At 42.2% G+C, this 15,666-nt stretch overlaps 1 protein-coding gene and 1 non-coding gene across 2 annotated transcripts; one reads left to right on the top strand and one right to left on the bottom strand.

Moving 5' to 3' along the window:
• Nucleotides 1-8,481: 8,481 nt before the first annotated feature.
• On the bottom strand, nt 8,482-8,604 carry LOC123730866 (small nucleolar RNA SNORA76). Its single transcript, XR_006762317.1, has one exon. It is a non-coding gene; the product is annotated as a small nucleolar RNA SNORA76 (small nucleolar RNA).
• A 1,492-nt stretch (nt 8,605-10,096) lies between these two features.
• Nucleotides 10,097-14,490, top strand: LOC106587401 (lysosomal protective protein). The gene is made up of 11 exons (XM_014175756.2): nt 10,097-10,400; nt 11,248-11,359; nt 11,501-11,638; nt 11,858-12,016; nt 12,227-12,318; nt 12,502-12,586; nt 12,733-12,882; nt 13,029-13,183; nt 13,310-13,472; nt 13,599-13,688; nt 13,824-14,490. Exons 1-11 carry the CDS (start codon nt 10,225-10,227, stop codon nt 13,905-13,907), a joined length of 1,404 nt encoding a protein of 467 aa, XP_014031231.1. The 5' UTR covers nt 10,097-10,224; the 3' UTR covers nt 13,908-14,490.
• The last annotated feature ends 1,176 nt before the right edge of the window (nt 14,491-15,666 follow it).

Below are 15,666 nucleotides of genomic sequence, written 5' to 3'. Positions count from 1 at the left end.
CATATCTGTCCCCAACTCTGCTGTCTGTGTGCCATCTGTTGCCTGCTCTGCCTAATGACATCATTGTGAAACATTTCCATTAGAATTTCATTTCTTTCTTATGAACATTTTATCAACTAGTCTTTGAGATATTAGGCTACTAGGGTTCTTACTTTGCGTTTTGGTGTACTGAAAAATACTCCGATGTCCGCCTTTTATTTTTCTGCCATTTTTCTACCTGGCTGGCTGGCTACACACACACACAGTGTGTAGGTTATTTACAGTAGGAGATGGGCTTCTATCATCTTATCTTTTATCATTCTATGTGGGCTTCGAGCTAAAAGGTAGCTAGCAAATGTGAAACGGATTAAAATGACAAGAGCTGACAGCTGTATGAGTTCACCATTTACACAACATATGCTGCAACCTTTTGTAATTTTAATTGTTTGTTTCATATTGGCTGGCTTCCAACAATAGCTGAATTTGCAAAGCTAGCGAGCACCAATTCCGTTTCAGTGGTGTTTGCTATAATCTTTGCTACCCGGGTTAAATAAAGGTGAAATAAAATAAATAAATAAAAGTTCCCTTGCGACAATTTAGCTTTTGCAACGAGACCATTAAATATATTTAAGACAATGGTAGAAGAGAGTGTAGTTCTGTTCAGTTTGGACTTCAGTTTATCGCTAACCTTATCACAGGGACTTTGAAGCACTAACTTACATCATCTGCATGCTGATCTTGGAATAAATTGACGATAGCAAAGATTCCATCTTTGACGATGCCACATAAATGGAATAATTACTAGCTAGCTTAATAGTTAATATTTGCCCGCTAGCTCTGCATATTCAGCTAGTGTGTGTGCGCGATTGACTGGATTAACCTCACGTCAGTTACGTTCATTGAGTGCCTTTCAGAAAGTAGATACGACCCCTCTGTTACCTTGCCAACTAAGGAACTGGCATTGGATCAAACCATTGTGAGGCAAAGGGTGGGGGGGTCGAAATCTTTTGAAACTTAAAAACGCGCTATTAAGTGTCTATAATCAGCACAATTGCTTTCATTGCGTATTATTAATATTATTTAAATTACATAGTTATGTTTCAGTGATATATTGGGGGGGACAAATCATATTCTTCCCAGGATGGGGGGGGTCGTGTCCCCCCCGTCCCCCCCGGGATTCTCCGCCCCTGCACTCAGCGTATATTGACCCAGTGTCTTGAATAAAATACGGTATAAGAATGTCTTTCAGAACTATGTCAAGATGACATTTACATTTTTGGAACAATGTAGAGATTGACCAATAACCCATACACCCACAGACAAGTTTAAAAGCAGAAATAATTTTGACAAGTCAAGGACTCTTTTCCACAACTTTGCAAAGCCCCTACCCTCTATGAGTCACTCATGTGTAAGGAGATTAGCCTAAAAACATGTCACTTCGATACAGATACGACTTTTCCGTAACAGGTTAGGAGAATTAGCATAGCAGTTTAGGAGAATTAGGTTAAGTTTAGGAAAAGGGTTAGGGTTAGCGAAAATGCTCTCCTAACATTCTACAAAAAGTCACTTGTACTGAAGTGCCGTGTTTTTAGAGAGTATCCGTGTGTATGATTGAAATGACCAGAAATCATGGGTACCAGAAATCTCCAAAAGTCCCCACAAGGACAGTAAAACAAGGAAAATTCTCCCTCGTGGGGATATTTCCCAGGTCCCCACGAGGACAAAGCCTATTTTAGGCATAGGGGTTAGCTTTAGGATTGGGGTTACAATTAGGGTTAGGATCAGAATTAGGTGTGTGTGTGTGTGTGTGTGTGTGTGTGTGTGTGTGTGTGTGTGATGCAGAAAATGATGCAGAAAAATTAATCCATGCTTTTGTTACTTCTAGGTTGGACTACTGCAATGCTGTACTTTCCGGCTACCCGGATAAAGCACTAAATAAACTTCAGTTAGTGCTAAATACGGCTGCTAGAATCCTGACTAGAACCAAAAAATTTGATCATATTACTCCAGTGCTAGCCTCCCTAGACTGGCTTCCTGTTAAGGCAAGGGCTGATTTCAAGGTTTTACTGCTAACCTACAAAGCATTACATGGGCTTGCTCCTACCTATCTTTCCGATTTGGTCCTGCCGTACATACCGACTCGTACGCTACGGTCACAAGACGCAGGCCTCCTAATTGTCCCTAGAATTTCTAAGCAAACAGCTGGAGGCAGGGCTTTCTCCTATAGAGCTCCATTTTTATGGAATGGTCTGCCTACCCATGTGAGAGACGCAGACTCAGTCTCAACCTTTAAGTCTTTACTGAAGACTCATCTCTTCAGTAGGTCCTATGATTAAGTGTAGTCTGGCCCAGGGGTGTGAAGGTGAACGGAAAGGCTGGAGCAACGAACCGCCCTTGCTGTCTCTGCCTGGCCGGTTCCCCTCTCTCCACTGGGATTCTCTGCCTCTAACCCTATTACAGGGGCTGAGTCACTGGCTTACTGGTGTTCTTCCATGCCGTCCCTGGGAGAGGTGCGTCACTTGAGTGGGTTGAGTCACTGACGTGGTCTTCCTGTCTGGGTTGGCGCCCCCCTTGGGTTGTGCCGTGGCGGAGATCTTTGTGGGCTATACTCGGCCTTGTCTCAGGATGGTAAGTTGGTGGTTGGAGATATCCCTCCAGTGGTGTGGGGGCTGTGCTTTGGCAAAGTGGGTGGGGTTATATCCGGCCTGTTTGGCCCTGTCCGGGGGTTTCATCGGATGGGGCCACAGTGTCTCCTGACCCCTCCTGTCTCAGCCTCCAGTATTTATGCTACAGTAGTTTATGTGTTTAGGGTCAGTCTGTTACATCTGGAGTATTTCTCTTGTCTTATCCGGTGTCCTGTGTGAATTTAAATATGCTCTCTCTAATTTTCTCTTTCTTTCTTTCTCTCTCTCGGAGGACCTGAGCCCTAGGACCATGCCTCAGGACTACCTGGCATGATGACTCCTTGCTGTCCCCAGTCCACCTGGCCGTGCTGCTGCTCCAGTTTCAACTGTTCTGCCTGCGGCTATGGAACCCTGACCTGTTCACCGGACGTGCTACCTGTCCCAGACCTGCTGTCCCAGACCTGCTGGAACCCTGACCTGTTCACCGAACGTGCTACCTGTCCCAGACCTGCTGTTTTCAACTCTCTAGAGACAGCAGGAGTGGTAGAGATACTCTCAAAGATCGGCTATGAAAAAGCCAACTGACATTTACTCTTGAGTTGCTGACTTGTTGCACCCTTGACAACTACTATGATTATTATTATTTGACCATGCTGGTCATTTATGAACATTTGAACATCTTGGCCATGTGCTGTTATAATCTCCACCCGGCACAGCCAGAAGAGGACTGGCCACCCCTCATAGCCTGGTTCCTCTCTAGGTTTCTTCCTAGGTTTTGGCCTTTCTAGGGAGTTTTTCCTAGCCACCGTGCTTCTACACCTGCATTGCTTGCTGTTTGGGGTTTTAGGCTGGGTTTCTGTACAGCACTTTGAGATATCAGCTGATGTAAGAAGGGCTATATAAATACATTTGATTTGATTTGTGTGTGTGTGTGTGTGTGTGTGTGTGTGTGTGTGTGTGTGTGTGTGTGTGTGTGTGTGTGTGTGTGTGTGTGTGTGTGTGTGTGTGTGTGTGTGTGTGTGTGTGTGTGTGTGTGTGTGTGTGCGATACCTCTGCATCCTACAACTGGATCAGAGGCTAGAGGTGTGATGGTCAAACACAAAGGGGCACAGGGTGGGGAAGGGCTAAGAGGGGGCATCTCCCTTTCAAAATGACAGCCTGACCTATTTCTGTCTACCGTGGTTATGAACCCACAAAGAAGCCTTCCCAGGCGGCCCAGCCCAGACAAAGAAGACTGGAGTGGGACAGCTAATTGGGGTAGCATCCCCCTCACCCCAATTCAGCATGGAGGCCAAAACGTGGAAATGCTTCAAGATGCAGGGGCAGCACAATAAAATACTGTAGGACTATTTAGTTCAGTTTAATATATGTCACTTAACAGATCATTTTTATCCAGAGCGACATGTATGACAGAGTGCATCATTTGTTTTTATTTGTATTTGATCTTTGTGGGAATTGAACCCACGTTGTTCACATAATATAGACCAGTTATGGTCAGAGTATTGGATCAAGCTAAGGTCCAAATTATTTAAATCCTGGAGAGACAACCCTTGATGCATTGGTTGTGTGTGTGGAAACGGGTGCATTGGGGGTCAGGGACAGCCGTATGCTATGAATGCACAATGAACAACATGAAAGCCCAGGCCGCTGTGCTGTCCCTGCACTGTTGGGGGGGGGGGGGCATTGTTTGACAGACAAAAGGCTAACGGTGCCCAGAACACCCCACAGTACATTTGCCCCCCTTGGAACAGAGGATGAGAGACTAGGGGGGAACAAGGGTATCTGGAGAGTACACCCAACCAGATGCCCCCCCCTTCTCCTTCCAAAACCAAAACTAGAATTTCCCACCTCACATCCCCATCCTAAAGAGACAACAGCACAATGAGAGGGCCTCTTCCTCGCAATAAAATAAGAATGCGCCGGAATATAAAGAAGGAGAGAAATTTGAGAGCGAGTATGAGAAAGTGGGGTAAAGGATTGAATGTGATTTCTATGATCTTGTAGGAGCTGATGGTGGGTGACTAATATTCCAAGACAGAAGAACACAACACACCAGTTGTCATACTAAATATGTCATACCCTCTCCTCAAATCCATTTAGATTTTTCCCAAATTTACTTTCTCTGTTTTATTTTTCCTGGTTTCAGATTCAGTTATTTACTCTCAAACTTCCAATTATTTATAGAGAAACATCAACATTGAATGTTCTGAGTCCATGTCAATGCATCAATCAAATCAAAAGGAAAAGAAAGAAAGTAACAAATGTAGATTTTTTTGTGTATATTCCTTTTTTGTGTAGATTCCTTTAATTGCACACCTAAGGCCTCATTCTGACCTGAGTTAATCCATAAATTGAATGTTATTTATTTTTATGCACTTTTCTCTCTATGCATATTCTGACCTTGAACTTAAACATGAAAATAGCATGCTATTCACGCTGCTTTTCTTTCAAGGTGAAGAAAGAAAATAAGGTGTGTCGGACCGGGATGACTACAGATAAGCCCTATTCTGACCTTGACTTATTTCCCTCATAATTCCACCACCTTTATGCACGAGGAAACCATGTATAAGGTCGAGCAAACTGGCTAACTGGCTACACAAAGTGATGGACAAGAGCGCACCACACAGACAGGCATTCCCATGCTGTTGCTTCTTCAAAAAGTTACTAGAAATACCAATCACTGATGCATTATTTTCATATCTTGTGAGAAACTTGTGTAGATCAATAGATTTTCTAAAAAGTTCAATTCAACACATTTTGAACATTGTTGAATTCCGTATTAATGTCGGAACCTACTTGATAGTCTGGTAAAGTGCCACCCTGATTCACCTCCTTGCACAGTTATCACAATTTGTTGGTTGGGAAAGTACTCCACTCAAAAGGTTTTGTTAAAACACAAGTCAGTATAGACTATGAAGGCTGTAGGGGAGAACGGGACTGGGGTTGCGGTTGTCATGCTTTTTACTCTTGTGTGTATTTTCAAGCACCAATATCTCTTACAATAGTCTTTTCAACATTAATAGAAAGACCGAGGTCTTGGGTTGAAATGGGGACCATTTTTATCCTCCTTATTCAAACATGGAGTTATTATCAGGTTTGAATGTCACACAGAATGGGGTTGGTTGTCACAATGTTCACTAGTAGCATATTCCTTTTGTAACAAGACATTTTAAGCAATAGCCTATACCATGCAGTCTTAGAAATAGCCTTTCTTTGATCGAACAATATTCCTAACAAAATTCAGGATTTTATTCATTGAGAACAACATTTTGAGTAAATTTGTGTGTGAATGCGTGTGTTTGCACATGCATTTTTGCGTGTGTAGGTGTGTGACAGGAAAAATATGTGTGTGAGAGAGAGACAATGAAGGGTGCTCTTTATAGCACAAGCCCAGAATGGAGCTTGGGATTTATTGTATACTGGCAATGGCAATATCCATGAATAATGTAGTTAAGGATCATATCACCTCCACCTTATTCGACACCCTAGGCCCACTACAATTTGCATACAGCCCCAACAGATCCACGGACGACGCCTTTGCCATTGCACTGCACACACCCCTCACAATACACTTAATTTGAACTAGCTAAATCCTGTGTAACAACTACTAATTACATTGTACTTAGGCAAACATTAGGGCTCCGGCAGCCGTCTGTAGACAATATGTATAGTACTGGTGAAAGAACGCTGGTCTGTGGGGTTCCAACTGAAGCAGTGCGCATTTCAGAGAGGGTGTTGCCAACTCGTACCTGCTGAGACCTATCAGTTAGGAAGTTGGTGATCCATGTGATAAGCATAGAATCAAGTCCGAAGTCTCATCTAAGTCTGTCGCGAGGATAAACGGATTGATTGTGTTAAATGCAGAGGAGAAATCTTCGAACATGATATGCATGTTTTTGCTGCCCTTCAAATGCATGTACATCTTTTCCTCTCTCCGACCGGAATACAAACTGGAGGGGGTCAAGGAAGTGTTGGTAGAGTAAAAATAAAGCAAACATTGAATATCCCTTTGAGCATGGTGCAGTTATTAATTACACTTTGGATGGTGCATCAATATACCCAGTCACTACAAAGATTCCTAACTCAGTCACTGGAGAGGAAGGAAACTGCTCAGGGATTTCACCAAGAGGCCAACGGTGATTTTAAAACAGTTACAGAGTTTAATGGCTGTGATAGGAGAAAACTGAGGATGGACCAACAACATTGTAGTTAATCCACAATTCTAACATAAATTAAAGAATACAAATATTCCAAAACAAGCATTCTACTTTTTGGGGTTACTGTATTGTTTCTAGATATTACTGCACTGTTGGAGCTAGAAACAGTATTTCACTGCACCTGTGATAACATCTGCAAATCTGTGTACATGACCTATAAGCTTTGATTTTGCCTTTCCTAACCACTGTTCTTCTGCACCTGGATTGCTTGCTCTGTTGGGTTTAAGGCTGGGTTTCTGTAAAGCAGTTTGTGACAACTGTTGATGTAAAAATACTGGCCTGAGGATGGAGTTGTACAAGATTTCAGCCTCTTCTTTGGCAGGACAGTCTCAAAAGCCATACCACTTGGCATTTGGCATGAGGAGCAGCGAGTGAGGGTGAACTACCCATAGTCTCCACAAGGGAGCACTAGTTCTGCCAGAGCTAAGGAGATCATATTCTGTAATTCATTCATCTTCAGCAGTTACTAGGTCATGAAAAATATAACTACAGCAGTAAGTTTAACAATGTTTAACCCACCATTTAATGCCTTATCATCTGTGTTACCTTCTGTAAAGATCAGATATGGGAATGATCATTCAAGAAGTAGATGATTCAGTATGCTTTACCATGTATTTCGTCTTTATGTCCTTCAATGTGATGTCTTAGAATGATCTCCAACATTGATTTCAGGGGACAGTCTTGGGCCTTCCAGGTGAAGAATTTGTCACAGGTCAGATCTATTGTTGATGCTTTGTAATTCCATTTTTAAAATCATTCAATTGGTATTTCTATCACAGATAAATCCTTCTATATTATTTCAAAGTGTTTGTAAGGAAAATAACAAATGGTTAAAAACGTGATTTAGATTTTTTTAAATGTGACCAATTGATTTTATGTCCTATGATCCCTTAGCATCTATAACTCTTGTTTGAGGACAGGAGTCCCCGCACCAGACAAAACATGTATATAAACCTCAATATGAGTTTACTCAAAAGTCTTGCAGACTGACATTCAGCGTAGAGATAGGGTGCACACACAAAAAAATCCACATTTGTTCTTACTTAGTATCTACATTTATTTCATTCAATATATTTCTGGCCTCTGTTTAACAAATAGAGAAACATCAGATGCAGACACGGGTGGAATTGAAACATTTAAGCGAATGGATTGAAAGGCAATTTAACAAGAAACTCATAAACATCTCCACTCATAAAACTTTGTGTGTCCTTATCAGAGAAGAGTGACTTGTCCTCTGACATAGGCAGCAGTAATCATGTCTGGATCTTTTCTGGATTTCAGTCCCAGCCAGCAAGAAAGGCTAACCACAAGGGGTAATGAAAGCTAGAGGAGGCCCTGTCTAAACAGCTGGCTAGGAGGCCTCAGATGGCTTGTCCTCTTCTGACTGTGATGATTTTACTATTATTAAAGGGTGTGTAGAAAAGGACTGTGAAATCCTAGTGGCAAAGACACACCCCTTTACACCTTTGCCCTTTGTATCAATGAGACACTGATCGGAGTCACCTGAGAGGGAAAAGAGAGAGACGCAGGGCACTATTCAATCACATATAAGTACATGATCTGTGTTACTATTCTGTCAGATACTGATACATACACACATACTCAAACACGGACACAGTAACACACAGAGGGAAGATGGTGGGATGGGGGTTAGTAACGGTCACTGTGTCTCAGTTCTCCGCAGGCTAAAGAACAAGCACAGCCTGGGAGAGAGAGAGAGATTCTGTAGCACTACAGCGTAACCCCAGAGGTCACACACAGACCCAGGGGCTTAATAATAGTGCACACGCACACTTTAATAAGACCAGAAAACACACACTGAGGTATAACATTCAATAGTCAATGGACCATATTTAAACTTGTTCAATTTAGCCCAAGGGCTTAGGTTATGTATTGTTGGTGCTTGACTTGGACTGAAATAGGTAATCATTTTGTGTACTGGTACTGTTTACATTTAGGTGCAAGAGCTCCACAATACTTTTGAGCAAATATTCTATAAGATATTCTAAAATATTCTATTTCGGGGCGACAGGTAGCCTAGTGGTTAGAGCGGTAACCAAAAGGTTGCTGGATCAAATCACTGAGCTGACAAGGTAAAAATCTGTAGTTCTACCCCTGAACAAGGCAATTAACCCACTGTTCCCCGGTAGGCTGTCATTGTAAATAAGAATTTGTTCTTAACTGACTTGCCAGGTTAAATAAAATAAGAGGTGCAGAAGCTCAAGCAGTGAAACGTTTGAGGTGCCAGTACTCAGTTCCAGTGAGCTCTTGCCCAAGTCAAGCACTGTGTATTCAAATCGAATCAAATGTTATTTGACACGTGCAGAATACAACAGGTGTAGACCTTACAGTGAAACGCTTACTTACAAGCCCTTAACCAACAATGCTGTTAAGAAAATACCTTTAAAAAAGTAAGAGATAAAAAAAACAAATGATTAAAGAGCAGCAGTAAATAACAATAGCGTGGCTATATACAGGGGTTACCGGTACAGAGCCAATGTTGCGAGGGCACCGGTGTCGAGGTAATTGAGGTAATATGTACATGTAGGTACAGTTATTAAAATGACTATGCATAGATAACTGACTGTATTGTCTAACTATTCATGTAAAAGGCATAACATTCAATAGTCAATGTATAACATGCAATAGTCAATGGACCAATACATAGCCTTGGGCCTAGGCTATGTATTGTCTAACTCTTGACAACCTACCATGCATACATATGCATAGTGTACATGCATAGCGTCACCTTAATCATGCATCTTCAGGGGTCTTTTGTCAGAGACCCTTATAAAAACGCATGACTGATACTCACTTGTCTTTTTTTGTTTTTACCCTTTTACTGGCCTATTGAAAACTCAGGTCGACTATAGGCTACCATTTTCTCTGACACTCATCCACCTAATGCACATTGCCACCTAATTATACCACCCTCACATTCTTCACTGTCATGTTACATCAAACGTTGATTTGTTAAATGTTACGCCACGATGGAACAATGTTGGCAAATGTAGCCAATTCTTGGTAGGCCTAGTTGTCATATTTTCAGCGTTATACTTTTCTCGATGATTCAGAGCTCACCATAGTTGTTTTGCTGCCCGCTGGCATTTCGCTTGATTAACATATTGAGTAATTAATACATCGAAATGCCCGTCCTTGATATAACCGAGACACCGGCAGTAATTATTAATGCACAAATGTAGCCTATCAAATGAAACGCAATCTGGTGATGAACGTCAAAACAAAAGATCGACCACGTGACCAGAGAGCTCAGTTAGTAGTCATATGACCTGTAGTGCTTCTATATGCAGGGCATAGACACCGCAGTTGTTGCGTGCACAGGACTTCGAGTCAAGCGTTTGAGGACAACATTGTTGGCGCATTAGGCTAGTTTCGTCCTCGACATGACTATCATGTATTTTGTTAGTTTGGTGGTATATTTCCTTGCTGTTTCGTGTCTTACATGGGCTGACTACGTCCCTGACGAGGTAACCGGACTACCGGGAATGTCGTTTAAACCAAACTACCGGCAATGGTCGGGCTATTTGAAAGCTAGCCCTGGAAAGTTTCTCCATTACTGGTGAGTATCAGTAATGCCATACGTCGCCGCCTTGACTAACTAACAATTTATAGTTTGTTCTGGTTGGGGATGTTTTCAGGAACTCCAGCTCGTGCACAGCATTAGTTTACTACAATATATATCAGTGGGAATCGGTTTACTCAAAATAGGTGAAATAATAAATGAATCAACGTGTAACCGATGTGAAATGGCTAGTTAGCGGTGGTGCGCGCTAATAGCGTTTCAATCAGCGATATCACTCGCTCTGAGACCTGAAGTGGTTGTTCCCCGCGGCTTTTGTGGCGCGATGGGTAATTGTTGATGTGTGCAAGGGTCCCTGGTTCTAGCCCACGGAACCTACACTGTTACAAACGCATGGCATAAATAACCGTATTATCTTTTTAAGAAGTCATTAAATAAACTTACAAGTGGCTATTGCTCAATAGTATATTAATACATACAGTAGTTACTACAGAGACAACTGAAGCATGTTTTAACAAAAGACAACTTCAAATAGAAAGTCACAGGCAGAAGCGGAAAAGCTTCTGAAGCTGGACAAGATGATTGTTTATACTTGCTCTTTTGCTACTTCCTCCAGCATTGGTCATGCATGGTGTTGTAGTGTGTACCTTTCATTGAGAAGTTTAAGAGCATCCTTTGCCATAAGCTATGAGAAGTTAATGATTGACAAAATAACACATGACAAACTTTTATTCTAGTGTTCTATAGGTCACACGTATGCACACGTAAACATAATCAGCAGACACTGTTGTACCTGAGGTCTAGAATTAAGTGTGGAGTGCACCAAGTGTCTTTGGGTGCTCTCTATCTCCGGTTAACCTGGCCCTCTACCACCCTGCTTCCCCAGGTTTGTGACCTCACAGAGGGACCCACTGAAGGACCCTGTTGTACTGTGGCTGAATGGAGGGCCAGGCTGCAGCTCGCTGGATGGCTTTCTGTCAGAGAATGGCCCCTTCCATGTGAGTTCTCCCACACGTTACCTTTTCAGCATGATCTTAGCAGGACCTGTGGTTCAGTTTGCCTGTGTGTCCCAGTGTAACCTTATTGTATGCAGTGATTCTGAGTCCCACAGAGTAACAACATAATTTTGTCTCCCTCAGGTGAATGATGATGGGGCCACTCTGTATGAGAATAAGTTCAGCTGGAACGGGATCGCCAACGTTCTGTACCTAGAGTCCCCTGCAGGTGTGGGATACTCCTACTCTGACGACCAGAAGTACAACACCGACGACGACCAGGTGAGCTCATCAGGGTCTCATTCGGGAGAGTGAAATGCATTGAATAAATCAGACAATTATATACCTCTTGTCATAGGCATGTCTGTTATACACACTGTATTCCTATCTGAACGTCCCAGTGTTGTGCTCCACTGACAGTGATTCAGAAATCATGCAGTTCACTCTTCCTTACTGAATACTAAAGTAATAGTAACTGATTTATCTCCCCCTTACAATTAGGTAGCTGATGACAACTACCTAGCTCTGCAGAGTTTCTTTGCCAAGTTTCCAAACTTCACACAGAATGAGTTCTTCATCATCGGTGAGAGTTATGGTGGGATCTATGCCCCGACACTCAGCCAGCGTGTGGCCACAGGGACTGCAAAGATTAACTTCAAGGTGAGTTGATTCACACACCGACTTAATTGGAGTGGATTCCACTCTTACGCTCTCTGAAAATCTAAAGACTAAGCATAAGTTAAAAGCAATGCAATGGAATTCCAGCCTTTCCAACCACCTGTCAATGATCATGTAGAAAAGGCAGGAAAGGATGAAATGAATCCAATATGAATAACAATTATAAAGAACTCCTTTTAATGTGTTTTTCAGGGCTTTGCAGTGGGTAATGGCCTCAGTAGCTATGCCCTGAATGACCAGTCTCTGATCTACTTTGGTTACTACCACGGCCTCTTCGGAGAACAGTAAGAACGTGCAACACATTCACTCATGTGGGCCCAGACTGTTTTGCTATGTTTACATGACTAGGGATAACTCCTTTCGAAAGCCCCACAACGTATGTATAGGCCCACAATATGAATCCAAGCTTGTCTGATGCTTCTGTTACAAGACATTGTAATGTGTTTAAGTAAACTATCCTCTTGCAGACTGTGGACAGATCTGAACACAAACTGCTGCGATAAGGGAACATGTAACTTCTTCAACAACAGCAAGGAGGCCTGCAAGACACTGGTACACATGGAAACACTTTTACAACCGGATAATACATCAAATATTATACATCAAATACAGAAATTGGGCTATGACATGCACAGGTTTAACATTAGAAATGTGTACTTGTACCTTTGTTTCTCCCTCTCATTCATTCTTGCCCTCAGTTGAGGCAGGCCTTTAGTATTGTGTATAATTCTGGGCTGAATGAGTATGCTCTTTACATGGACTGTGAGGGTGGAGTCAGGGCCAGAGCCTATGAGAGGAGCATGAGCCAGCTCTTCAGGAACTACAGGAAGCACTGGGACACCTTCCAGGTAAGTGCCCCTCCTATGGAGAATTAGTGTTCAAGTCCATCCTGGCATTAGATATTGGTAGTCTTGTGTTCAGAAGGTTGTTCTGGTTATTCTCAAATTATGTTTGAAGTGGTTATGATGGAAGAAATTGGTGTGTTATGCTGTAGCTGCTGAAGGTGCCGTCCGTCACTGGCCAAACTCCTTCTGTGGGTGAGGTCCCTCCCTGCATTAACAGCACAGCTCAGATGAACTGGCTCAACCAGGGTGATGTTAGGAAAGCCCTACACATCCCTGATACACTTCCACCCTGGGACATCTGCAGGTATATTACACTAGTACCCACACATCCCTAATACTCAGGAAGTCTAAATTCAGCAAAGGGATATCTAAAACGTGGCAACAGTAAACTACCTACAAAAGAACATCTTTACCATAACTTTCTATGTAGTGATGTGGTGGGAGGACAGTACACCAACATCTACTCGACAGTGAAGGATGTGTATCTGAAGCTGCTGTCTCTGGGTGTCCGGGCGCTGGTCTATAACGGAGACACTGACATGGCCTGCAACTTCCTGGGAGACAAGTGGTTTGTGGAGCAGCTCAACCAGAAGGTAAAGCTCTTGAAGACTGGTATTTGGGTCATGTGGTATAAAGATTTGGATGCTGGGTTGCAGGGTATTTGGCATGTTTGTAACTCACAGGGCATGCGGTGTGAAGACTTTTTCTTTAATTTCTAGACAACCACCAAGTACCAGAGCTGGATATCTGATGATCAGATTGCCGGCTTCTACGAGCAGTATGGAAACATCACCCTCCTGACTGTGAAGGTAAGCACTACTTAGTTAGCATATTGGCATTGATTCACTGCCTTCAGACTCATTAACACACCAGACATGTTCATAAAGATTAGTGGATGCAACGGGGGTGAGGCTGCTGCGTTCTAATCCCATCCTCTGTTTCAGGGCGCTGGTCACATGGTGCCGCAGTGGGCTCCAGGCCCCGCCTTAGACATGTTCCAGTCCTTCCTGTCAAACAAACCCTACTGAGCATGCTCCTGGGGCTGCTTCCAGTGTCTAATGGAACTTGTTAGTGGGCAAGGATGATGGCCCATTTTTCTCAGGGAGGGTTGGATGGAAAAGGGGAAACAAATGTTTTGTTTTTGTGATCAAATTAAATGTTTCTGTTGCACTCCAAGTAAGCTCAGATCAAAGCTCAACTCTGGAGGAACACAAGTGTACACACTTATCAGTGTTGGGGTGACAGGAGTGCAATCGGACTATGCCATTTCTTAATTTCAGTAAATGTATAATTTTACTTTTCTTGAGGGCAAACTTCATATTAATAGCCATAGAGAAATGTTTTGACATGTGATGCACCTAAACAATCTTCCTTTAGTGGTGCTGTGCAATCTCTCTGGTTGGCTTTCTAACTGATTTGCAGTTTATTAGTCGCATCAGAACTGTAATTTGCCTTTTGTGAATTTCCTCATGCAGTTTCTGAATCAGGGGGTTTCAATTGTCACCACTTGGGGGAGCTGAAATGCCATGGAACTCAAATGGCCAAAAGGCCAATTAGCACTTTAAAATAATCGAACATTCTTTGTCTTTCTAATAAATGCTTTTTATGGAACCATTTGTATCTAATTTAATTTTAAGAGCATTTTGTTTTATTGAACATGATTGATTTAATAACAGAATGTGTTAAAACATCCAAGTAATCTTAAGTGACTTCCATAGACATGTAAAGATGATGGTGATTGAGCACCAGAAATCTCCTTCTCAGCCACCATGCTGAAGATTCAGTACACAACAGGCCAATCAGTGTAGCAGTTTAACTGGACAGGACCAGTGATTCCTGTATTAACTGAAATTAAGCTATTTTTAGTTGCTTCAAGATCTACAGGTAGGACTTGTTGCAAAAATTAATATATATCTATGTCACTAGTGCTTTCTACATCTGCATTGTTTGGGGGTTTTAAGCTGAGTTTCTGTATAGCACTTTGTGACATCTGCTGATATAAAAAGGGCTTTATAAATACATTTGACTAGTCCGGGCGTTTTCCAACTGGGGTACTGCAGGGGTCTGCAATGTACATTTTTTTTTTTTTTTTTGGAGAGGAAAAATATTTGTATTTTAAATATAGATTTAATGCCATGTTCGAGAACTAAGAAATAAAAGTCAGACCAAAAAAAAACAGGCATTCGGCAAACATACTCATTGATTTGTTTGAGAAGAGGAGCATAGCATTAGTCATGGTAAAATTGTCTCACTGTAGAATTCCTGGAAATTAGCTTCAAAACTGCTACATTTTCTCTGAACTCAATGGAAAAATGTGTAGAATTGCAGAATTATTTTACATTTTCTCTACACCACCAGTGGTGACATGTCATTTGAGCCCCACATTTTGCAAAAAAATATAGAGTTAATAAAGCCACATACAAACATGGTATTTTTTGGGGGGTTTTCTTGAGTAAGGCAGCTCCAAAATGCAGGTGTTTCAGCCTAGCTCAGTGCTTTCTGTGGTGGAGGGGCAAGCCAGCCGAAAATACGGAGTGTTACGCCGTGATTGGCTCAGTGTTCTGTCACTCATGGGGACACTACGTCACCACCAAGTCTAAGGGTAGACCCTGAAAATTCTAGCCCCTTGGGTGCTGCCATAGAGTTCCATAAGTGCCAATCCAAGAAGGCTCAAGGTCATTGGCCACAGATAAAAATTACATCAAATCATGAAGTCATGAATCAAGTTGACAATCGACTGGCAAATCCTTTTTAATCCTTGTCATATGAAAATAAATAATGAATGAA

The sequence above is a fragment of the Salmo salar genome, chromosome ssa26, assembly GCF_905237065.1.
Source record: "Salmo salar chromosome ssa26, Ssal_v3.1, whole genome shotgun sequence".
Classification (NCBI taxonomy): Eukaryota; Metazoa; Chordata; class Actinopteri; order Salmoniformes; family Salmonidae; genus Salmo; species Salmo salar.
Note: the sequence above shows the minus strand (reverse complement) of the source record. Positions and strands in the feature narration are given on the sequence as shown.

Excerpts from the sequence above, each read along its gene's own strand:
- LOC106587401 (XM_014175756.2), top strand. The coding sequence starts at position 10,225 with ATGACTATCATGTATTTTGTTAGTTTGGTGGTATATTTCCTTGCTGTT. Across the intron at positions 12,883-13,028 it reads AGCACTGGGACACCTTCCAG|CTGCTGAAGGTGCCGTCCGT; the intron begins GTAAGTGCCCCT and ends GTTATGCTGTAG. Across the intron at positions 13,184-13,309 it reads CCACCCTGGGACATCTGCAG|TGATGTGGTGGGAGGACAGT; the intron begins GTATATTACACT and ends CTTTCTATGTAG.